The 24708-nt window shown below is 39.6% G+C and overlaps 1 protein-coding gene across 1 annotated transcript in view; it reads left to right on the forward strand.

The window, feature by feature from the left end:
* The window catches only part of SPOPL (speckle type BTB/POZ protein like), a 33332-nt gene extending 18563 nt beyond the window's left edge, over positions 1 to 14769 (forward strand). The window contains exons 5-11 of the mRNA XM_066323170.1: positions 766 to 893; positions 4994 to 5171; positions 5266 to 5321; positions 6889 to 7011; positions 8210 to 8352; positions 8438 to 8491; positions 10521 to 14769. Of these exons, the coding sequence (XP_066179267.1) occupies positions 766 to 893; positions 4994 to 5171; positions 5266 to 5321; positions 6889 to 7011; positions 8210 to 8352; positions 8438 to 8491; positions 10521 to 10665 (827 nt within the window). The 3' untranslated portion in view covers positions 10666 to 14769. The remainder of the gene's footprint in view (positions 1 to 765; positions 894 to 4993; positions 5172 to 5265; positions 5322 to 6888; positions 7012 to 8209; positions 8353 to 8437; positions 8492 to 10520) is intronic.
* The last annotated feature ends 9939 nt before the right edge of the window (positions 14770 to 24708 follow it).

A 24708-nucleotide genomic window follows, 5' to 3' on the forward strand; every position in this document is an offset into this window, starting at 1 on the left:
TATATTGTGCTCTTTCCTGTGGTTTAATTTGGGCAACAAGTGGCCACTTTTCAGTCAAGCAGCCATGTAAAATGTGTGATCTTACTGAATTTACATGTGTTTGCACTGAGATGACTGTGGGATTTCTTTTTGGGCTGTGAACATTAGAAAAAAAAGTTATCATAGCAAATCTGATGGATTAAAAAAAAATATTATAACTAGGGCCAAAAGGTAAATATAATTAATATCTTTTAGGACCAAAACATAGCTTCGAAGTTGAAATCTTTCATTTCTATTTTGCTGTTTTAATGCTTTTACTGTATTTCAAACTAATTTCAACCTGTGAAACAAGATTTTCCATTTCAGGAAGAAGTCAAACCAGATTGTTATGACAACTGCAGAGCGTTGTCAGGATGGGTTTGTGGTGACAAATTCTTTGTAATGGTGCTTCCCTCTGAACAATTCCTGTTTTGACACATTGGCATTCTTAAACACTCACTGAAAAACTCCTTGTGCCTGGATGGTGCCTGAGAGATCTTAGGAGATGATAGAGTTTGAATTACAAATTGTGCTCCATTAAGTTGTATCAAGTATTTAATAAAATAACTCTATTACAATATTTAAAAGGTTTTAATCAGTTCTGTGTTTTCTAGAAACACGACACGTGATCCAAATGTGTGAAACTTGATTAATTTTTTTATTAGCACTTAATCTTAATGTGGAATTAGGTGTTATTTGTTGATATTTTCCTTTAACTTGCTGTATCTGTACACAATTTTTTATCAGAAAGCCAAAGAGCGTATCGATTTGTTCAAGGCAAGGACTGGGGGTTTAAGAAATTTATCCGAAGAGATTTTTTACTAGATGAAGCTAATGGTCTTCTACCAGATGACAAGCTTACATTATTTTGTGAGGTGGGTATTAATTTTTAAGTAATAAAATTTTAAATAAAATGTTTCCTGCTTTAATAAATAGGGATTTATGTTGATTTTAACAGTAACATACTCTAAAATGGTCTTCTGAAAACTCTAAGCTTGGTTAAATGTACATTGCTTTGTCTGCATTGCATTTTGTTCTGTTTTCTTGGTGCTTGCACACTGAATTGTAGGATATTGAATTGATCACATGTAAACTGCTGGACTTCTCCATGAATTTGCTACAGTTACATCAGAATTGACTGTAGAATTAATTGCGCCAGAGGTGGCTGGGGTGTGCTGTCTGTAGAAATGCTGTTTTACTGAGGTCACTTTCATTTAAAGAAGTTGTGTTTGGAATTAGGGGATTGGTTTTCACTGGATAAGCAGAAGGAAATGTTCACATACTGCTTCACATTATAAAACAAAACCCAACTGATTGTCAGAATCTGTATTCTTTCAATATCCTAATTGATGGCTAACCAATGAACAGGTCTTTCCAGTAAATTAAATTCTTCCTTTTCGACTAATTGTTACATTTTGTTTTCTGAGCAAATACAAGTATTTTGTAGAAGGTGTGCTTGATACTGAAAACTAATTTTGAGAGCTGTGATATAAATTTATAACTTCATGGCGTATTGTGGGTCCCTTCTTCTATAATATCATTTATGTTCATAACCTAAATTTCCCTATTAAATTTCAGTGAAAAGCTTACTCAGTATTAAAAATGGAAAGTAGAGAAAGTAGCAGTATAAGTGGAATGTATGTTGAATATACATTGGCTGGTTATCTGGGCTGCCATAAAGTGATTAGTGACTTAGGAGGATGATAGATGCTCTAACTGCTAATAAATTTGCTTTGATCTGTGTATTTACAGGAAATGTGTAAAATTGTCTTGGCAAGATTACAATTTAATTATATGTCATTATGCTGGGTAGGAAGAATAATTGAAATGTGGCCCTTGAGACTAGATATTGCAAATACAGTGCATCTTATTTTCACTTAGACAAGTTAAATTAGCTGCATGATAAATTTGTTATGAATATAATTATTTGGGTGATAAAAGCAGATATAACAAGTGTTTTATGGTTCTGTAAAGATGCTTTTGAGTATTTTCTCTTCTTAAGTTGTCCTCCTGATGAACACTTTGATGTAAATGAACAGCTCTTAAAAGTAGCATGTGGTTTTGGAATAGATCTCTCTAATTTTAGAGATTAGGTTTGTTTAAAGAATATAAGTAGAAGAAATACTGAATTTCCACAGAGAAATACTGTTATTTAAATTCTGATGGTAATCACTGAATTTAGCTGTGTTTCCCTACAAAACGTCTCGATGTTTTAATGTGAGTTGCTTTTGTGAAATGTTGGACCTACCCTGATTAGAAATGTGGAAGGAAGTAAAACATTTAGTTGTTCACAGTGAGCGTGTTAAAATAACTTCTGGCTTGTTTCAGGGTGAAGGAAAAAAAAACCTCAGAAATCCAAATATTTTAAGAGTTTCTTTATTTGGATGTGTGATACCAGCTCTTCAGCTGTCCTTAGAAATGACAGGTGTTGTTTGAAGGGACCTGTTTCTGTAGACAAGCCTGAAGTTTTTTGTCCTTCTAAAACTTGACTGTTAAGCTCTAATGTTTGCCTTCCTACTTGTTTCCTGTTTGGAAAACTGGCTTTCCACTTCCTAAGCCTATACTGCACTTGGCTCAATAGAGCTTGTCAGATGTGGCAGGTATTTAGTGCAGGTCACTGATTACTGTCAGTTGGTTAGCCCTTCTTCCTGTTGGCTTGCAGGAAGATAATTTGGTTGTCTTTGGCAGCAAAGGTGGTCATTCTTTGTTGCCAAAGATTCTTAAGATCAGCTGGATGTGCCCTTGGATTGGACCTGAAGGGGTGTTCAATTTAATACTTTGTGAAGTCTGGTGCTGCCACCAGCAAGTGACTTAGTGATTAAATACAGCCTCGGTTTTTTGGGCACACTGATCTCTGTTTCACTCAATTCTTCCTTTCCATATAATCTGGAAGTACTGAAGCCTTGCAGATGTTCCATCTGCTAGTGGAATAGCATATTCTGTGCTTTCACAGATCTTTTAGTAGTCCAAGGAGTCATTTATATACACCTTTACTATTAGATTACCACAGATTCAAAACAAACAAAATCATAGACATTATCCTTGTGAAGTGTCATCACACAGAACTTAAGTTAACAAGTTTTTGATAGTTATATGGGATTAAATTAATTTGATTTCAGCTTTATTTAAATAAATTAGAAATAATAAAAGGATGCACTTGATTTATGATGTGCTATCTGGACAAGCGAGATATGAAATACCAGACCCCTGTAATCCTTTGCATTAAGAATTTTCAAAGGACAATACACGCCAAGTCACTTGGGTGGGGGAGATTTGAATTCAAACTTTGCTTAGGTTGTACCTTTAAAAATGACCTGTAGCAAGTTGTTGTGTTGCACAGCTCTCAGTATGTATTAGAAACCATTCTAAAACAGAAGTTTGGAAGGTCAGAGATCAGTTTAAGTGCATGTAAAGAGTGTGTAGATGACTTTCCCTAGGTACTGTCTGTAGCTAATAGGAGAATGCTGTGTGGACAACTGGGACCATGAACTTTAAGTCAAGGCTCTGGAAAAGCAGAACTCTCCTCTGGCCACAGAAGATGAGCTTGGCTAAGCTAAAACTTCCTTTGTGTGTATGTATATCTCCTGAAATCACTGTGTTTATGAAAATTGGGAAATAGCACTATAGATTTATTTCTGTGTTATAAATGTACAGTCTAACTGTGAACGGGAAATTTTGCTATTGCTTTGGGTTCCTTTTTTTTTGTTTGTTTGTTTTTTATTTTTTTTAAGGTGGAAGAATATAAAGGAATTTCTTGTATTCACAGGGGGGTATGAGATGATACAGGGAATTAGGCAGTGATTCAAGTCCCCAAGCTGCTGTCATAATTGGATCATCCTCCTGCTCTTCTAGTCTGGAGTTTGGCTTGCCGTGCCTCAACTTTCTGTGAAGCTGAGCTGTGCTGTTTTTGCTTTATGCCATATTTATTCCAGATGTCTTTGGAAATCAACCAAAGCCCTGATCCCAACAGTATCAGCATTTTCTCTTAAGATCTAATCCTAATTTTCTGTATTTGGGAGATGGAGTGATCAAGATCTTGTAGTACGGCTTGTTAAAAAGGTTTTATTCTCAAGTCTGTGCTCTTAAACAAGAGGAGCAAAATCTGCTTAGCTCTTCTGTTTTCCTAACACACTGATTACAAAGACTTAGTATGTGAAGATAACTGAAAAAGCAGCAAAGAGTGTTGCTGTCCTGTTTAATTCCTGTATGAATTCTTAAACATGGGGAATAATGGCAGAATCTTCACTTCAAATGCACATATTTCAGTTTCCTTAACTGGTTCTGTACAGAATTTACATCTTGTGAGCATGCATTTCATTATTGAATTTACCTACTACACCTTGTATTTTGAAAGTAATGGCTTTTAATCGTGTTTGTTAAACAATTACTTGTGATTCCTGCCTCATCTGGACTGAGTAAAATGAAATAATGAAGGAGCTGTTACTTGCACTTAGTTTGCATTATCACACTGCAGGTTATGTATAAACTTAACTGTCAGTACAATAAGGGGTATCTTATTAAAAACTTCTGTGGATTGTTCTTATGAAACTTTCTGTGACCATGTAATCCTGATAATCTGTATAGAATTTTATATTGTGTATATTTTACTCAGATGTATGAACTGCTAATTTAACTCTGAAATAGCATTAACTTGTTTTTGTTCCCATTGGTTTTCCAAGAACTGTATCTGTCCTTATTTACTTTGGCATTTGTGTCAGGTGGCATGTGGTATTGTGCTCTCTTTTTTTGTTTTGGTTGGATAAGTACACAATATTAGAGTCTCTAAGTAAGCCCTATTTGTTTTATGTTACTTTAAAGTAAACTGTAAAGCACTGGTTTATAGTTCTGGCCTAATGCCAGAAGCTTCACTGTTTTTTTGCTTTGGAATTGTTGAAATTCTAGCAATAGGTACTGTGATTTAATTATTGTTGGCATTCAGTAATGAAGGAGTTGTCTTGCTGTGATTTTCTGTTAGGTAAGCGTGGTCCAAGACTCAGTAAATATATCAGGACAGTCTAATACAAACACTTTGAAGGTACCTGAATGTCGACTAGCAGAAGATTTAGGGAATCTCTGGGAAACAACAAGATTTACAGATTGCAGTTTTTATGTAGGAGGACAAGAATTCAAAGCTCATAAATCTGTCCTTGCAGGTACTTTCTACTTTTGTATTGCTATTATTTTGTAATTTAAATCGCTGTAAGTTTAAAATTTGATTATATTTAATATTTACTCTCCCTGATGCAGCACGATCTCCAGTTTTCAATGCAATGTTTGAACATGAAATGGAGGAAAGCAAAAAGGTAAGCTTCACTGAAAATGTTACATGTAAATATTTGTACCTTGTGAAAGAGGAAAACATTGAGGAAAACTTGAAGTAGAGCAGATGAGGAGGATGAGGGTTCTTATGATGGTGCCAGAGGGACAGTTCCTGAACCTCTCCTGATGAGTTCTGAGGGAATTTGTGTAGAAAGAATGGAAAAGTGCTGGAGGATTTGGATTTTTTCAGGTACTTGTATCTGCCCTACATGTTTTTAAACGTTAGCTGCTGGTGTGATTGACCTGGTAATCTCTGCCCCCTTTTTGCCTCAGTTTGTATCCTATCAGCTGATTGACTTGACTAAGGTTTTGCTGTAGACTATTGGAGTGTTTTTTATGGTAACCAAGAAACAAGAGGTGAATTATGACTGGAATTAAGCCCTCAGGCAGTGGAACACTTCTTTTCATTCACAGCTTCTGCAGGCACTTGACCTGTGTAAGTGTTTTGATGGGTGGTTACTTAATCAGCAGAGCTCTGCTTCTGCTTTTATGCACTTGATGTCTCCCACAGCGAGGAGCTGTTCGTGTCTTTCTTGAAGAAGAATTATCAAAAATGGGTTGGTTATAGGCAGAACCCATGAAAAGGTGAGGAACTGATCACCTCACAAAAGTGTTATGATACATGATCATCATTTGGTCTTGAAAGCTGCAAGATGCCACTTGTGTGCAGAAATACATGAGGTGAACGTGGTGTTGTGGTACAACCAAGGGTCACTTTCCTTCCCAGCACCTCTCCAGTTTGGAAACTGTCACAGGTGGAATTGGAGTATTGGGAGCATTTTATTGAGGTTCCTGGACTGAAAGAAGTCCAGGCAGGTCACAGTTTGGGTAATGTGCCATGCCAGGCCTTTGCCTTCGTGTTAGCAGTGGATTTCCAGTGCAGCCCCACTCCTGAATACTGATAGGAAACCAGACCATGGTTATCTCCTGTGCCTGGGATTTTTATACCCCATTCAGAAGTCTGATGTTTGCTGTTACATCTGTGACATAATTTCCTACTTCATTAGTTGCTTATAGGGGATACTGTTATGAGTCAAGTTTGCAGTGCCACTGTTGTATTAGGGCAGTCTTCAGCTGTGTGATGTCATTTCAATGTGTTTGCTTTCTGGATTCTCAGAACAAAACCTGGGCTGTGTTGACTCAATTTAAGTTGAGCCAAGAATGGCTCAAATTGTTTTGTCTGCTGCTCTGAGTTCTGATAGTCCAAACACATTGTCTTTGTGTTGGAAACTCAGAAGCATTTTTAAATATTGCTGAAACTGTCTTGATTTTTATGCACAGTCTGTGTGACAGACTCTTATGCATTTCTAGGAAAAAAAAGGCAATTGCTTTTTATTGCTGAAACTTTTGCAGCTGATTTCTAACTAACTTTTAAGAGATTTTTTGATCGCTTTTGGCTTAACATTGTTGAATGTTACCTTAAATTTGTAAGGAATTTGTATGATGGATAGTGAAAGAAAACTTGCAGCATTCATGCAGATGTTATTTAATATTCACTTTGAAATTGTACCTAAATTCCAAAGACTTTTATTGATTCTTCTTCTTTACCAGAATCGTGTAGAAATAAATGATGTAGACCCTGAAGTTTTTAAAGAAATGATGAGATTCATTTACACAGGAAAAGCACCAAACCTTGAAAAAATGGCTGACAATTTGTTGGCAGCTGCAGACAAAGTAAGTAAATGACTCTGAAGTTCCCAAACCTGGTGTTTGCTTGGGGAATGTTGATTTTAAAACAAATAAATCTTACTTTCAGATTGTTTGATATATATTTTGCTTTTTTAAAACATGAGAAAGCAGTTCTCAGCAGAAATAAAGGAAGATAGGAAAGAACAGACTTTTTAACAGTAGAAGAATGATAAATCTTTTAAAGAAAAGTGTTTCAGGTATTTATTTGATATCAATTTTTTTAGAAATTGGAGATCATTAATATGATTTGGAAAATTTGGTTTTGAATAAAATAGTATTTTATATATTAGATATAAATATACTAGATCTTTGTATTCTTCAAGAAGATTTATCCAAATTCTTGAATTAACTGTGCTTCCCTAAAGTATTGCTACTTTAGAACTTCCATCTTTTTGTCTTCCCTACAAACATAATAGTTCTGATCTTTCATTTCCTCTTTGTTGGAATTTTGTCTACTCTTATAATTGTTGTTCTTTGAAATACTTTTTCTACTGTGGATTTTGAGATAAAGGGATTTACAGCAGCCCAGCAATTAAGGTTTTTTTGAATGCTGGCCTTGATTTAGGGCATAATTGATAAATGTAGAGACTATTATAAGGTAGCGTTATATGACTGCAATACCAGAAAATAAAAATGAAACCTGTTCAGACTGACTTCCTTCAAAGAAGAAACACGGTTTATTCATGCAGAATATAATATGGGAATACAGTTATTTTCCATCGAATTTCTTGTAGGCTGTATCACAGGCATGAGGGAAAATCAGAGATGGGTTGGGGCTAAAATTAAGTTTGTTTTAAACAATGTAGTTTGATGAAACCCCATTGTATCAATTCTTGCCCCTCGTTTAGAGATGTGAACCCATTCAATGCTGATTTGGTTCCTCGCTTCTCCTCCTTTACCAAGCAGCAGTGAAATGAAAACTTCTGAATGAGTAATTTTTGTTGGTGTGATAAAAACTCTGTCAGCACGGTCTGTAATTAGTTTCTGTCAAGCCTAATGCCTGTATTTCATTTGAGAACTGTTCAGTGCAGCACTTTGTGCTTTGCACTACCTGTGGGGAAGCAGTTTGATGTTAAACTCTGGAGTCACCAAGCCTGGCTTGCAAGTGTGTTAAGAGCTGTAGAGATGAGGACAGAAGGAATGAGTTTGAGGAATGATTAGTGCAGTTTTTCTCTCTCTCCAGTATGCACTGGAACGGCTGAAGGTGATGTGTGAGGAGGCACTCTGTAGTAACCTCTCGGTAGAAAACGTTGCTGACATTCTTATCCTCGCAGATTTGCACAGCGCTGAACAGCTAAAAGCACAAGCAATAGACTTTATTAACAGGCAAGTAATACTTTTGAGACTCTAAATATATTTGTGTTTATTCTTGGTGGACTTTCTCCAATATCAGCACACTTCTCTCTTGCAGGTGCAGTGTTCTTAGACAACTTGGGTGTAAAGATGGGAAAAACTGGAATAGCAAGTAAGTTTCCCTGCCCCACGATGTTCTGTACAAACACTGCTAAGTAGACTGCAGATCTTAAGAACTGTTGCTTCATTTCCACACTACTGAGGCCTGTCACTGACTGTAAGTAAAGTAGGATTCAGCAGATGCTACCCCAGCTATGGTTGTGACTCCCCCCTTTAAATGACAGGGAATGTTAACTGCTCTCCAGTGTGAGATCCTAACAGTAGCTGGTTTTCATTCCCTCTCCCAGGGGCATAGTGCTGTGAGATGATGGAAGCAGCATTTATAGAGAAAACCATTCTCAGGAGTACCCAGGTTTGTGCCTGGAGGAGTGATAACCCCAGTGCGGGTTTGAGACTTGCTTGGGTCAGTCTGAGCCTGCAGTATTTCCACAGAAAGGAGGGCAGTTGCTCTCTTTGCCTTTGGGGACGTGTTCATGCACCTTCCCTCATGCCAGCACAAGTGCTCTGGAGGCCACACAACTCGTCAGTCAGGTCCCTCTGACTCTGAGGGCTCCTGCCTACACTGGAAATAGGTTGAGTCTGTGTGGCTCAGGCTCTGGCACTGATTGCAGCAGCTCAGGTGAATCACAGAGTGGAAGGCAGCCAACTGCAGAATAGCTAGTGGTAGGCTCAGTGTAAAGGGCAGTGGAACACTTTATTTCTTACCATCAGGATCTCCAGAGAACTTAAAGGCTGTTTGTACCACTTAGTTAAAATTACTGTTTCTCCTTGAAACAAAAAAGGCTTCACAGGCATAATGATTGAGCATGTGGAAAAGAAGTGGGTGGTTAAAAGGTAAATAGTAAAGTGCCTGTAGTAGAGATAAGTTCAGAATCATAACTGTGTAACTTCTTGATGTATTTCTTCTCAAGTGATTTGGAAGCTCCTGAGCTGACTTCTGTCTTGAATGTTTGCTAGTTAACATGCTGATCAGCTAAAACATCTACAGTAATTCAGGGAAATATGTGAGAGGGCCTGGCTTAATTTACTGACTCCTGGTACCAGGGAGTCTGAACTTAGGTATTGTTTCTCAAGGCCCTTCCCTTCACTGACTCGCAGCAGCAGATTAAAGGCTTGCGTTAGAAATCTGCCAAAGGTGTTTCAGAGATCACGTGGTGTAGAGGTCAGCTGATAACTTCATGCTTGATAATGCTCCTGAAGCAATGTGAGGGTGCTCATGAAAGGCTTTTGAAAATGCAGAGCAATGAGAACTTGGGATGGATGCATATTAGTTCCAAATTGCAGATTTATTCTGTGACATGCAACCCAGCCAATATAATATTCTTCATCTGCAAAGTGAATTTTTTTGGGGTTTTTTTCTATGTTAGTTCACCAAAAAGTAAATACATACATATATATATATATATATATGAATATATAGTTTTTAATCTCCTGGACGTCAATATGATAGTTGCTGAAGTCTATTGTTGCTTTTGTGTTAGTTAAAAATCCACAGTGGCCATTGAAAGTTGGAATGTGGCCCATCATGTGCACTGGAAAAAGAGAGAATATTCTCAGTATGCTCCACTGGTACTGAGGCTGCAGGCTCCCAGTGAAGGGGTCTGGAGCCAACCAGCTAATCTGCCTTCATGGCTCTTTCTAGGAGATGAACTACATCATTTTTGCTGCAGTTTCAGCTGATTCATCTTGTCATCCTTCTCCCTCCCCAAATTGAGCATGCCCTTTTATGTAATGGGATTATCATGTCTTCCCTTGCTTTTTGTCTCTGCACTAGACCTCATTTTCTTCTAGTTTTCCTCTTTATTGTTTCTCCTGAGCAATTTCAAGGTGGTTATCCTGCCACAGTTCTCTAGCTGAGGTCTGGCTGGTACTGAGTAGAGCAGAACCAAGTGCCTTTTGTCCCACATCTGATCATATTTCTATACCCAAATTGCAAATTGCTGCTTCTCTCTGTTGGCACCCTCCACTGGCATCCACAATATTTGACTGCCCTTCTGCAGCACCTCTGCCTTGCCTGCTCTTCTCTGCTGTGCCTTTGGTTTGTAAAATTGTGTGACTCTTCTCAATGCTTCTGTTTTCAGCCAAGCAACAGACATAATGGAGACTGCAGGCTGGAAGTCCATGATCCACTCCCACCCTCACTTAGTAGCCGAGGCCTTTCGCGCTCTGGCGTCTGCACAGTGTCCACAGTTTGGCATTCCACGCAAACGGCTAAAACAGTCCTGAAATCTTCCATGGACTCTAGAGAAATTGGACTGACTCCACTCCTCCTTGTCCAGAGGTGTTTTCACAAACCATAACGAGAGTTTTTGTTATCCTTGTCCACAGAACAGAAGCTGAAAAAGCCTATTGTTTGCTTTTCAGATGGATAATTTATGGTTTAATCCTCAGCTTTAAATTAGACTGATTACTCTAATTCACTGAAAGGCCTTAAATTATCTTCAATGACTCTCTAGTCCATATAGTCTAATGTATCTTGATTTTTTTATTATTATTTTTTAATGTGCCTTGTCTTTTTGACTAGGCTCTGCAGGATTGCACTAGCTCCATAATGCAGTAAAGTTGATAACTGAAGATTAATTTTTGAAAGGGATCTTCCATTATTTTCAGAAGAAGAAAAAAAGAAAAGATTATAGTTTGGTCCTGTGCTAACTGGAAGGTTTTGACTGGCCTCTCATTAAAAGCACTTGAACCAGAGGCACGTCATGTACCCTAGGCAAGTGCTAAATTTAGGGAGAGCCTGTTTACCTTCAGCGAATGCCTACAGGCTATTTATGGCAATATACTGCTTTGAACATAATTTATTTTTCATTGTGGGGGCAAATATGCAATGGTTTGGCCCAAAAATGTATTTTCATTACAGTTTGTAATGCTTATTGTGTGTGTGTCAAAGCTGTCCAAGCGGTGAAAAGAAACACAGAATAAACCTTTTGCTTGTGTTTCTTTACGGTCCATCATTAGTTTACATTTAATGCAGAACTGAACGAGAGGTGAGAGAGTTCAATGTGAAAAGGAATAGTGCTGTATATGGAATAAATATATCCCAGTGTATGGCTGCATAGAAGAGTCAAGGATGCATAGAATGACCAAATGTAAATTGAGGAAATGGGCCAAATGGATTTTGAATATGCACTTTTCATGTGTAACTTTTGTATGTTGTGTGGTACATATATATTTTGCTTTTGATGAATTAATGAGGTACAGGTAATTGTGGCTTAACTTTTTAGATACATTTTAAGATGCCCACAGCCACATGGGATTTAGTTTTGTTAGAAAAGAAAGGCATGTCTTTTTAAGACTCAATTGAAGGTGGCTATTGCGAGCTTTCATATTTAAGTAACAGAATATTTTCCTTATTTGAAAAAGGCATGTGAATGGTAAAAACTTTGAGGGGATTTTTCCCATCTTGACGTACATGCATGGCTCCCACCAACACCTGGGGAGGCTGTGCACACGTCGAGGAGTATTTCCCTGAAATGTCAGATGGTATCTGCAAGCAGAGACTTGCTCAGTCTTGCATTTCAGTTATTGTACTAGCATTGTGGATGGTATTGAAATTCTGCATAATGTGAAAAGGATGAAACATTTGTAAACTGCTTGTCACGGGCCAGTTCTTTATTATATGAACCTTAGCTTTAATATCAACATCCTCAGTGTTTGATAGCTTTGTTTACAATTGGGAGGAAAAGTCTGCAGTAGTGCACACTCTAAATGTTCCCTGAGTTATTGCATTGAGTTTACTGTAATAGTGATAATATGCTGTATTTCTTTTTTTGGGAGGGAGAACTTGGGTTTTGCAGTGGGGAATGGGAGGAGATCTCACCTAATTTATAAATGTCTTTGCATAAGGGTTTGAGTTTGCCTATTAAAAAAAGTCATGCAGGGAGGAGAGAGGAAGAATTTCAGATCGTTTCTCCATCCTCATTTCATTGAGATTCATCTGACTTGCTCTGAATGAAATTTTTAGAGGAAAGAATATATAATTTTATACTTTGGCATCTAGTAAACCACTTACAAAGGTAAATTGGAAAAAAATGCCCAGTCCAATTTAGAAGACTAAAACCTCTAAACATGAATTTTTTTTCTTACCCTCTAACTAAATCTTTATGATGGCTAAAGTGTAAAATCGGAGATTCTAATAATACACAAGGCATCAAATTACATATTTATAGAGATTTATCAATTTTTAAATACTCATCTAAGATAAGGTCTCATAAACATTCTCCACAACAGGAGGTGAAGGTGTTTATTCCAAAATCATGATGGTTTTGCTGCACTGTGAAATGTGTTGGGACTACAGCTCCTCATCCTCATCACTGTAAAACTCACAGCGCTCGCGTGCAAAGTGACTTGAATATTTCGTGCTGTAATGATTGTCCAGGCCAGCCTGTTCTAAAGTAACACCTTACAATAATCAGATGGATTAGCTTAAGGATTTCTAGAAATTAGTATTTTTTAAAGCCTAATAGCACACTTTGTACCAAAAACATGTCAGGCACTGTGCTGTGATATCACCTGCATCATACAGTGTCCCCTCCTTGAGCCAGGCAGTGTGAACCGTGTTACCCTAACAGGAAAGAGCCCTCTGCTGATCCATCTGTTCACATTGGACTTTATTTATTTATGTTTTCAAGTTCTGTCAGATCTTGAGGAAAAGGTAAAGCAGTTGCTGTATTCTTAAGTGAGTGCACTAATTATTCACCTCTTTAATTACTGATGTGCAGTGTTCTCACTGGAACGGGACATCGGTAATTACAACCTTCCCCTTTGGATTCAGTAGCTCAGTTTCATTCCCCACATCTCAAGAACTTGCCCTTAAAGCCTCAGTTGGAAGTGCAGCAGATCAGGAACGATCCAATAATCAATGGTCAGGTTTTTCCAGGCTGAAATCTTGGGGTTTTTTTTTCCTAGTTTTCCCTCCAGGTTAGGAATATGCCGTATGAAGGTGCCATGTTTTGGCTTGCCAACACTACTCTCTCAGATAGATGTGAACCACCACTTCCATGCTTTTCTGGGGAGAACCCTGCATGTGTCCTCTGTGTGTGTGTGCGTGTGTGTGTGTGTGTGACTGTGTGGTGTTTTTTGTCAAGGGTGACTTTCTAAAAATAAGGACTCAATTTGCTGTTAAAATGCTATTATGTATTATATATATTTTTGTTTTTCTCCATTCAAACCTCTCCTAAGGAGATGCTTTGGGTGGAAGTTGCTTCAGTAAATAAACCTTATTTCCTAGTCCATTTACTGCATGCAGAAGTATGAACACACTGTGCCTTTTTAGGAAACTTGCAATGAAGGGATGATTTAACAGGGTGCAAGGCCTTTGTAAAACGTATTTTTAAAAGTGAAGAAGAATACTCTTTGGTATACAGTTGAGATAGAAAAGTTCAAGTTGCATTTGACCTCTGTTGCATGTTGATTCTTGCTTCCTAAATTCAATTTCGCCGAGGTACAAACTACACAAACAAGTGGAATAAGTATTACAGATACAAGTGGAGTAATGGTATATTTTTGTGATATTGTGATAATATTTGCTGTTACAAGATAAGTGTATGTCAAAATGTAATAATCATGGACACAAGGTTACTCTAGTTCTGATGTTTTTCTAAACATTGAGTTTTTAGTATAAAATTCACCTTTGCACAGGAGATCAGTAGAAGACCTACAGAGAGATTGTGTTCCTTTTAAATCCTCACGGCAAGGCTTCTCCTTTGGGAGAATAAAAGCCACATGCAGTATTTGAAACTGTGTTTCATAGAAGGCAGTGAATTGCAAATGTGAGGTACTGCTACCTGAATTGTCGAATTTTGTTGAATTTTGCAGTTGATTAAAATTCCTAAGCTCAGTTGATTTTTTTTTTTTTTTTTTTTTTTTTTTTTTTTTTTTTTTTTTTTTTTTCTTTTGTAATTGACGAATGGAATGTTACCTGTCCTCTTTGTCTGGTGTCAGTAGAGTTTTTAGTGCAGAGCTTAGCTCCTAGGCTAGCCAAGACTCTTAGTCTCATATCTTGGCTTCTGCTTACAGTAAATGGACTATGTTTGTAAAGGGAATTCACTATTTCAAGTGTTTTGCAAGGAACTTCACTGTATTTGTTACCTGGTTTTTGAAGGCTTAAGATCAATGAGTCCTATTTTAGAAGTTAAACCAGTGAAATGACTTGGACCTGTTTTGGGGTGGAAATGATAAAGAGAATTCAGATATGTAAACAGTCGTATCAAACCATCCAGCCTTTTTTTATCAGCTGATGTTAATGGTGAAATACTTTTTGTACCTTGTTGCTGAAAATATTTTTGCGTTTCAGCACATCAAGTTACAATAAAGTTGTTACTTATACAGAGTGTGTCTGTCTTGATTTGTTGTCTGTGCTGCATTTGTTCCCAATGGCTGCCTTTGCTTGGAGAAAGGTGTTTTACCAGCACTGCCAGTCTAGTGCCAAATATGCTGCTGTGCTTTTGGGAACCTCTTCTGGGGAGGATCATCTTGTAGCCTTGCTCTGATCTCCATTAACTTGGTTATTTTTCTGTTTTGACACTTTCAAGCTCTGGGCAGCTCAGCTTGCCTACCTGAGAAGTGTTTCCCTTTACACAGACTCTGTCAGGACAAGAAAAGTTGATGCTGTGATAACGAAGGTGGGATTGGTGGGTTTGAAATCTGCTTTCTTTCTTCCACCCACCATGAAAACCCATCATCCTTTGTGGTGCCAAAGAGTAAAGGCTGCCAATGAGCACACGCAGCAGGAATGCTGCTGGCATTTGTTACAGGAGCAGTAAGAGGAATCTGCCTGGGGAGTGCAGGGGTTTCATGTGGTTATAAATACTTTACAGTGGTATGTGGGGCTGCTGATAGGCCGCTCTGTGCGTGTGGCTTTGGACACGCTGAACTCCAGGTAATGATGTTGTCAAGGTGAGTTATTTTAGAAAAAGGGTGTGTCTGGGTAGGTACATGCAGAGTTCTCCAGGTGTGCTTCAAATATACATCCCTGAATGAACTCCACCATGATCCAGTGCGAGGTTCCTCGTGGGGTTTATGTCAGTAATGGCATAACTCACAACCCCACACACAGGTCAGTAACCTCTGAGGGTGCAGGACTGGTTACCACTGTGAGTGGTATCAGAATTATTTATACAGTCCAAATGTCTGATCTGAGCTTCAAATTTCGGATAAAAGAGTATTAAACTTCATTATTTCTTTTTTTAGAAGACTATGTTTTTATCCTTTCTGAAGATGGTTTTTCTCTCAGTTGTTTATCTTGTCATCCTAAAAAGTTTTCTTTGTTATTCAGCAAAATTGATTCAATGAGCTTTGATTTAAAAAACCACCTGTTTTCTTTCTATAGCAAATTCCAGTTTTTTGTGTGGAAACTGAGCACATGAAGAAAGCTTTTTTTCTCCTTTTAGTTTAATATTGTTGAAATTATTTTACAGTGTTGGTGCAGTCCTGTGTATGTCCTTTTTATTTAAAAAAGGGAAAGCTCAAATATTGAATCTTGGTGATAGAGGCTGATAGAATAAAAACCATCTCTTGCTGGATTCCCTGCCCTGTGCTGAAGGGATGGTTTGATGTTGAAGTATTTGAGTTTAGCCTGAGCAGTCAGGTGAGAAATTAAAGTTGATTAAAGTGAGTCTTCGTGCCACTACTCCAAACTTCACAATATGAATGGTTTTCTGTGTTTTAGATGGCTTCAGTTACAATTACTATTCAAGGCAGAATATTACCTAGTGCACTACAAATTTTATTTGCCACATTTATTAAGTAAATTAGATTAATGATGCAGCTGCTTCCATTACACACAAATAACTTTGCACTTAACATTGTGATAGTGTGCTAACGGGAAATGCTTTTAATTGCCACTTAAAATTAGTCTTGAACGGTTTATTTTTCTGCAAACTTCTTGGCAGTTTTCCACTAGAAAAACTTGTTTTTTGTTGTCAATTTTGAAGATTCCTTCTTTGTACTCTCAGAGAAAGTTGGAAAAAATACAGGGAGTTGAGTAAAGCGTTTCAGATGTGAGATGCAAAGGATTTGCTTTTTCCATTACATGCAGGGCACCAAGAAAAGAACCCATCCCAGGGTTGGTTCCAAGGTTCAGCTTAGAGAATTCTCGAGTTCTTTGGAATGGCATTCCAGGGGGTGTCAAGAATTATATTTTAGACAGGATGTGAAGTTGGTGCTCTGGGTGTAAAATGGGGCTTCACATGAGTCAAGTATAAAGAACAGAAACAACCCTGTGATTTTGAGACTCAGGAAGGAAAAAAACAACAACTTTGCAGAGTTTGCGTGGCCTTGGCTTCTAGAGAAAGTATCAAGAGTGTTTCCAGCTCCTGGTTAAAATGTTCTGAAGGAGCCTGCAGCAATACCTGGTGATCATCTTCCTTTGAAAACGTTACCTGACACCAAATTCTGTCTTGCGCTCTTAGCAGAGTTTGGAGCATAACAATATTTTCGTGCAGGTGCCGTGTTTCAATCAAGGGTTGGTGTATAATGAGTGGAAATCTCTGCTCTGCCCAACTTATGCATGTTTCATGCCTTGGCAGCGATAGTCATGCAGAAAATAAATTACACCATGTCAGACTTGGTGCTGCTGATCAGAATGGAGACAACCAGTGCTGCATTTTAAGCAGTTACAGTTTTTGACTTCCCACGTTTCTCCCTGCACAGTTGACTGAGCCGTTTCAGTTTAAAAAAGGTAAATTTTGAAGCCTATGCAAAAGCATTCTAATAGGGTGAAATCTTAAAGCATAGAAGCTCCAGCACCAGGCTCTCCTATTTTAACCTTAATTGCCACATAAACTTGTGTATATTTTCCATTTTTTGAGCTGGTGACTTTTCAGTAAGCTTTGAGATTAATTTTATGTATTACATACACAATTTTCTACCCCAGCTGTGTTCATTGAGTCTTGAAACTTTAAAACAAACCACCTACTTGCTACTGAGGTGTACAACTAAAATGTTTGCCTCCAGCAAAGACATAATCTTGCCTCTGGTACTTGTGCCATCCCCAGATTTAAAGCTGTGGTGGTCTTTGTAAAGCCCACACCGTCTGTTTTTAAATGGAGGAAAAAAAGGTCAGTGAAATGGTGAGTTTTGTCACTGTCACCTCCTGCAGGTGGGCTGCTCTTGCCAGACACACACATCAGGGAGTTCTTACACTACACCAAGCCCTCATTCCTCCCTCACTGCAGGACTGGGGGTTCCTGTGCTGGATCAAGAGTTTGTACCAACTCTACTCAAATGAAGAGGATTATTGCAGGACCACAAATAAGGGGCATAAAACATTTGCATATTTATTGGCTGTGGCAGTCAAGATGAATTTGAGGCATGGGTATGGAGCAGGGTGGATATTTTTTGAATGCAGCTTTTTCTTCAAATTGCTGTTATCTCTCATGGGTTTTTTTGAATGTGTGCTGGCATCTCTCAAATAATGTAAATAAATACAAAATACCTAGTGAAGCTGCAAATGCTTTAGAGTGATGTTTGAGCAAGTTCAATTTTGCTGATTTAAAGAAATGGAGATGCAAATTTCCTTGTGACAGTGCCTTTAGCAAAAAATGTGTGGTGTCAGATGTAGTTAATCTCAGAACAAACTATAAAAGGGGTTAAATTGTGTACTAGATTAGGAAAATGCTCAGTATTTTACCAGTAGTGCTAGAAGAGCAGGCATCTACTTCTGACAAGCTGACAGACCAGAGAATTGAAACTTAATGAATCTTAATGCTTTCTGTCATGTACTTCAATTTTCTCAAATTATTTCTCCAATTAGTTCTAGTCTTTGTGAAGGAATGATTAATGGTAATTAATACATTCTTAAAATTTGCATATTCAATCTCCAGTGTTTCTAAAAAAATTACAGATTCGTGTATGTGGGCAAGGCTGGTTTGTGTGTTATTTCTTTGGGGTGCTGGGGCTTTTCAGATTTTCAGCTTTGTATTACCAGTTGAACAGGGAGAATAAGATGGATGCATTAAGGAGTTTAATAGGGTCTTTCCAAATAAATAATTTGGGCATAACCCAAGGCTTCAATCTTTGCTGTAAAGATGGTTTTTCTGTAGTGGATAGGTGAGGAATGTAGGGATACAGAAATTATTGTCAGAAGCTCAACTCATCCTGCATCAGCTTTGGGAAACATTTACAGCTGCAATTTGGCAAAACTGAGTAAATCCTGGAGGGCATCTGCTCTTCAGAGGTTGGTTTTGGATTTTATTTTATTTTATTTTTAGGGTCTCACTATGCCTCCTTTTTGTTGTCGTTAATTGTGTTTTACCCCTGACATGCGCACATGGAGGGATTTATCCAAATAAATAATCACACAAAATTCGTGTTTAACATCAGCAGCATGAGATTTTGAAAGGCACTGTCGTTCTGTCTGCACAGGAGCTCAGGTTTCCATGCTGCTCTGCAGGTATCCAACATTTGAGTCATTAAAACAAACCCCAAACCTGCCCCAGCTCTGGGAGCCTCCAAGAGTGGCGAGGTCTGTACGTCTGAAATCAGCATCTTTGGGCAGCTCTAGAAATCCTTTTTCTTTAGATACACTTCACCAGAGAAATGGAGTGTTGGCAGTTTCAGCTACTTTTTAAATCAATAAATATTTCATTCTAGTTGTTTTGCCACCCAGTTAAATATGTGGTGTTTACTGGGGCAGCGTGCCCCAGTTAGATTCACCTCTGAATATTCTGTACAAATTGTAATTGAAGTACTTAAGCAAACTCACTTTATGGAAGAATTATCCTGAAAAAAAAAAAAAAAAAAAAAAAACAAACCAGTATGGGTGTTCAGAATGTGTTGAGTTGGTAATCAAGGGGCACACTCAGCAGGAGGCTGCAGTTTTCCAATAAGGTATTGGAATATTCTGGGCAGTTAGAAAAAGAAGCAGAGGTAAAAAGTGCAGGTATTTTATGACTTTATAGGAGAAATGTTTAAAGGACCAGGGGTTTTTTGGATCATCAGCTGTTGAGGGTGCTCCATGTGGTATAAAACAAAGAGCATTTTGAATTTGGAGCCACTTTGTGTAATGAGTATTTCCACACTCTTGCTTGTAGTCTATGAACAGTTGTTGTATTTTCTTTGTCAGTGCTGTCAAAAGAATCCATAATTTTGTTGCTTGTTTGCAGAGAGCAAACTAAACATTTGTTCCTGATTCCCCTGGACAAAAATATGTAGGGGAAGGTGCTATTGCACTGAGATTGTCTGAGATTGTCAAACCTGGTTTGGATTTTTGCATGAATTACAAAGATGAATATTTTCATCTGGCGTGAATATTTTTCTTCATTCTTGAGAAGCGAGAATGGGACTTAGGGCTGGCTCAGCAATGTTCAGTGCCACTGGGACAGCGTCAGTAATAAAAATAAGCTTTATTTAGCTGTGTGTAGAGATTCTTACCACAGACCCATCAGTAGTGCTGTCACAATTTTGTGATCTTTACCTGCTTTCCTTCCCAAGGCCGTGGCTGGCTGGGTGGAGCCGAGGCACCACTGCTCAGCCTGCAGCTGAGACTGACTATGGGGTTGTCAAAAGTTCTTTCTTCAGCAAGTTTGGCTTAAATAGTGAAGCTGGGGGTGAAGTGAAGGAGAGCACTTGTGTTGCCCACCCCAGTGCCCTCCAAGCGGGGCAGGAGGAGCCAGCACAGGAACAATGGGGCAATTGCAGTTTGCTGATGTTGTGATTTTCTTTCTTTTACATCTCTGTCAAATCTTCGGAGCAGAAGATTCATCAAATAATCGATGAGCAGAGGATGAGGAGTGTTTTACTTCCAGTGAATTTGATCTGGAAGACTCGGTGTCGCTTTCACGTGGTACGCCAAGTATTCTTTCCTATTTGCACCTTGCAGAATTTATTTTGTCCCCCTCTCCTGGGCATCAGCTGCTGGGAGCAGGGGAAGGGAAATGACAGTAAGGGAGGGATTCTGGCTGTGCTCTGGGTGCTGGGCTCCTGTTGCTGAGTGGGTGGGGGCAGAGCTGCTCTCACTGCTCTTGGGGGGAACTGCAGAAATCATTTGGAAGGGAAGAGAACCTTTCCTTGCTCCTCGCCCCCAGAGCTGAGTGCTGACATCATTTGTGTCCTTTGCAGCCTGGAAAAGGGATTTTTGAACAAAGACACGTGGAAGAGCTGGTGTGATGATGGTACAGTTTGTTTTCTAGAACTGTTGGTTTAGCAGGATATTGCCCTTATTGCAGAAATGCCTCAGCCAAATGCACGTGCACGTTCTGAGCTTTAATGTGCTCTTGTATCCTGCAGTAGATTAAAATGTCAGTCATATTCTCCATATTTCACAGTCCCCTGGAAAATGCCTGGGGAAGCTGCACATGTCTTATGTCACTTATGTCCCACCAATAAAACAACCCTCCAGGAGGGAATCTGTGCAGGCCATACAGCAAGATGCCAAATTAATTGCACCAAAATAATGAGTTTAGCACCAAGTGCTAATTAAATATGGATGGAAGTCATACTTTCAATTATCTTCATTATGGCACAATGTTTTATGTAGACACGAAGCGCTGGGAACGTGGGCAGATATTGTCATTAATCTTGTCATATAAAAATATTAGTAATTTCTCAAAAATCCACTGTTAATGTGCTGGAGGTCCATGTTTAGGAATTTTTTTGTGTTCACCCCTTTTTCTTTTGAAGGAGCAGGGCAGGAAGGGCCAGCCTTGAGCTCAGGGAGGATGGAGCTGGAGGGCGGCAGAGCACAGAGAGGAGTCCCGAGTGTGAGCAGGAGATGGGCCCAGGGTGTTCTGCCTCTGGGAGAATGGGATGGGCAGGAGCCACTCCCCTGCTCGTGTCCATTAGCACTGAGGAAACCTTTAAGCCTAAGAAATTAGAGATTTTTTTAAAGAGGAGGACTTTGTCAGTCAAAACCCAAAGTCCAAGACCATCTAGACTAGAGGCTAATTAAATGGTGAGTCCCAGGAAGAATCCTGTCCAAAACCAGTTTTATTTGCTGTTGCTTTTGTGGAGGATGGACAGAACTTACCATGTAATTCACAGATGGAACAGGTACTATAGTGTGCATTCTTGTTTCTCTTCTAGAAAGACCTCCAAAGTCTTTCTGGAAAATGTTGTCCTAGGGATTCTTTTAATTTTAGATGGAATTCCTTTTTCATCAATAAATAGAAGGCATAAACTGAGGTGAAAATTAATCCTTCCTGCAGACTTTGAGGAAGGGCAGAGTTTGTACAGAACTGCCTTGGTGGGCCTTCTTTTCCAAGCTGGATGGGAAAAGAGGTTTTCCTGCCGTCTCTGTGTGATGCAATGGTAATTTTGTGCTAATTTGAAAAAAAAAAATTAAAATGCTGGTTTTGTGCCTCTTGGCCATAATTGGCAACTTTTGCAGCAGGTGAGCGTGAAGGATGCTCACAGCAATGACTGTGTGATGTGCCAGTGTGGCTGTGCCTCCATGTGGTGGAGGGGCACAAAAAATTCCTGTCCCAGGAGCGTGAATGTTCTTTGTCACTTCTGAGAGCATGGAAAGGTTCAGAGTGGAGACAGGTGGGCGACCGTAATTAGGGAGGAGGGTTCGAGGCTTTTTATTGCAGTGGGCGCAGCCTTAGTGCCATTGTCTAAGTGTAAATTGCTCCTAAAAGATAACTCGGAGATTATTCACTCCGGAATCTCCCCGAGTCCAGGGAGAGGCATTTTCAAATTACCAGTGGTGAAGTGTGGCAGAGCAAAAGGAGCACTTGAGCTGAAGAACAGATAAAGCCCAGCAGAGCAGAACTGCAGCAGCAGCTGCTGAGGAGGTAATTCTGTGCTCATAATGATTCCAACTTCTCTCAAAAACTATCGCTTTGCAAGTATCCCTCATCTAAAGTACAGAGCTTCCCCAGACCATCGGAATAGAATCTCTCCACATCCTGAGCATGTGAAATTAATGACTGAATATTATGCTGAGAGCCATTTAATTAAAAACACTTTCATTAATAATGCAGTTGGAGAGTGTATGTGTGTTATGTAATTAAAGATAGTACATCAGTAAATGATACTATGCAAAACCAATTCAAAAAATTCAAATGAGTTGATGTAGCATAAGGAACTTAATTCAAGTGGGAATAAAGTCAGTGTGAAATAAGCTCAGAGTTTTTTTTCCTGGAAGCTGCAATTAATCTGCTTCTGGCAACACAATTCAATACTCACATTTTAAATAAGGGGCTGTGCTTATTTTAAAGATAAGTGGGGTGGTGAATCAAAATAGATCTCTCTCTCCCCTCTTTTTGTCAAATGTAAGTATCCCTTAATGTCTGGACACTGATGAGCCTGGCTGACCTCGAGGATGTGGGCAGCCTTGCACACCATTCATCTGTGCTGCTGTTTTTGCTTGGAGCACTCAGGCTGTGCTCGGCTGTGACAAAAGACTGTAGGTCTGGTATTTGTAGTATTTTTACTTTAAAACCAAGTGATGGAAGTGGAAGAGAGAGGTTATTCCCTCGGGGCAGATCAATCTCCCTGTGTGGCATTGCCTTCCAGAAGCCGGGGTGAGCAGGCATCTTGTTTTCTCCGGGTGCTTTGGCTAATCCAAATCTTCCCCGACTGAAGTCAGAAACGCCTCAGTTAAATATATCTGACATGAGAAGTGGATTGGAATTAAGTAGCTCTAAGTACTATATAATAAATAGGCTTGCCTATCATCTTCATTATGGCAACTTGAAATAGTTTTTAATCCTTTAGTTTACCTGCTCAGAAATGTGTGTTAAACATTCTGTGCTCCCAGGTTAGCTGTGCCTCAGCATCACCTGCTGCAGGGACACTGTCCCACCACCTCTTCTCTTACTGCTGGCTTAGCGGGGACTGACAGCTCCTCTCAGAGCAGCTCTGCTAAGCCACAACATGTTCTCCTGTCCCAATTAAATGAACTTGATGTGTTTTGAAAACCTGAACTGATTTTTTTTTTGTCATTATCTAGCACAGCTCAGTGTGAGTTCCATTTCATCAGGGGCTTTTGAGATGTGGGCGGGAGTGTAAGTGCTCTTCACCCATCTAAAACCTCATGTTGGGATGTTTCTCTCGTTTAGGTGTTGATCATGTCAGTCATGGGATGGTTTGGGTTGGAAGGAATCTTCAAGACCCTCTTGTTCTACCCCCTGCCACGGGACACCCTCCCTAGAGCAGGTTGCTCCAAGCAGGATCTTCTAGCACAAAAGATGCCAAGTCTTGGCTGACTAGAAGTTCAAAGCAAACACCTTGGTGGCTTTAGGTGGGGGTGGTGATGTTTTTTTGGCCGTTTTTAACTTCGGGGCTAATTCAAATAACCTCCAAGTCTGGTGTTACACTGTTCTCTGTCCTGCCAATTTGGAACCAATTATAATGTATCACCTTTCAGGCAGATCACCAGCTCATTCCGCTGTTAAGATAAGGTAGCCAAGGCTTAATTGGCTCCTAATGATGAAAGAGCCACGCACTGTCTGGGAATGAGGCAGGAGAACAAGGACAGGGATGTGCATCCGAGGGGGCAGCAATGGAGGGCTGCCAAGGGCAGGTGAGCAGCACTGAAGGTGAGCTGCTGGTCTGGGATCAGGCTGGTGAAAAGCTGCTTTGTTTTCCAAGGATGGTTTACGTGAGAGGCAAGGAGAGCACCGGGGTGTGTGGGAAGGTGTCCCGGGGCCCCTCCGTGGTGGCCGTGCTGGACTCCTGCCATCAGGCCGTGTCCCATGGCCCAGCTCTGGGTGGGAATTCCAGGTCTGGCCTGGGACAAGCCAAAAGAGACCATGGTGTCCCCACGTGCCAGCTCTGTGCTTCCCACCTCGCCTCTGTCCTGGGAGCTGGGAAAGGAGGTTGAGCTTTTGACTTGCTCATCACGTCTGAACCCTGGGTAGAGCTCAGCTCATGTCTCGGTGAGGAATCTCAGGACAGTCTGAGCTGGAAGGGAGGCAGAAGGATCACCGAGTCCAGCTCTTCAGTGAATGGTCCACATGGGGTCTAACCCACGAGCTGGGAGTTACCAGCACCGTGCTCTGACCAGCTGAGCTGGTATCAGTGTGCACTTCCCATAAAATGAAGAAAATATATTTTAAAGTCCCTGAGTCCCTGAAGGAATGGAGGTGTTTTTTTGTTTCGTTTTCCCCTCTGTTCTGGCTTGAGGACAAAAGCAGAGAGCAGTGCAAGAGATTCTGTTTGCCCTGGTTGGCTGTTCCATTACTGTGGAATTGGGAGGTGCTGATATTTCTTTTGGAGTCTATTTTAGAGTCCCTGTTTATGCAGGTAGGATTTTTTCTTCTCCAACTAAACTGTTTTCCCATGACTCTGATTGCTTTTTAATTGGGCTGCAGCTGGTGCTGG

Source organism: Sylvia atricapilla, chromosome 7 (assembly GCF_009819655.1).
Source record: "Sylvia atricapilla isolate bSylAtr1 chromosome 7, bSylAtr1.pri, whole genome shotgun sequence".
Taxonomy (NCBI): domain Eukaryota; kingdom Metazoa; phylum Chordata; class Aves; order Passeriformes; family Sylviidae; genus Sylvia; species Sylvia atricapilla.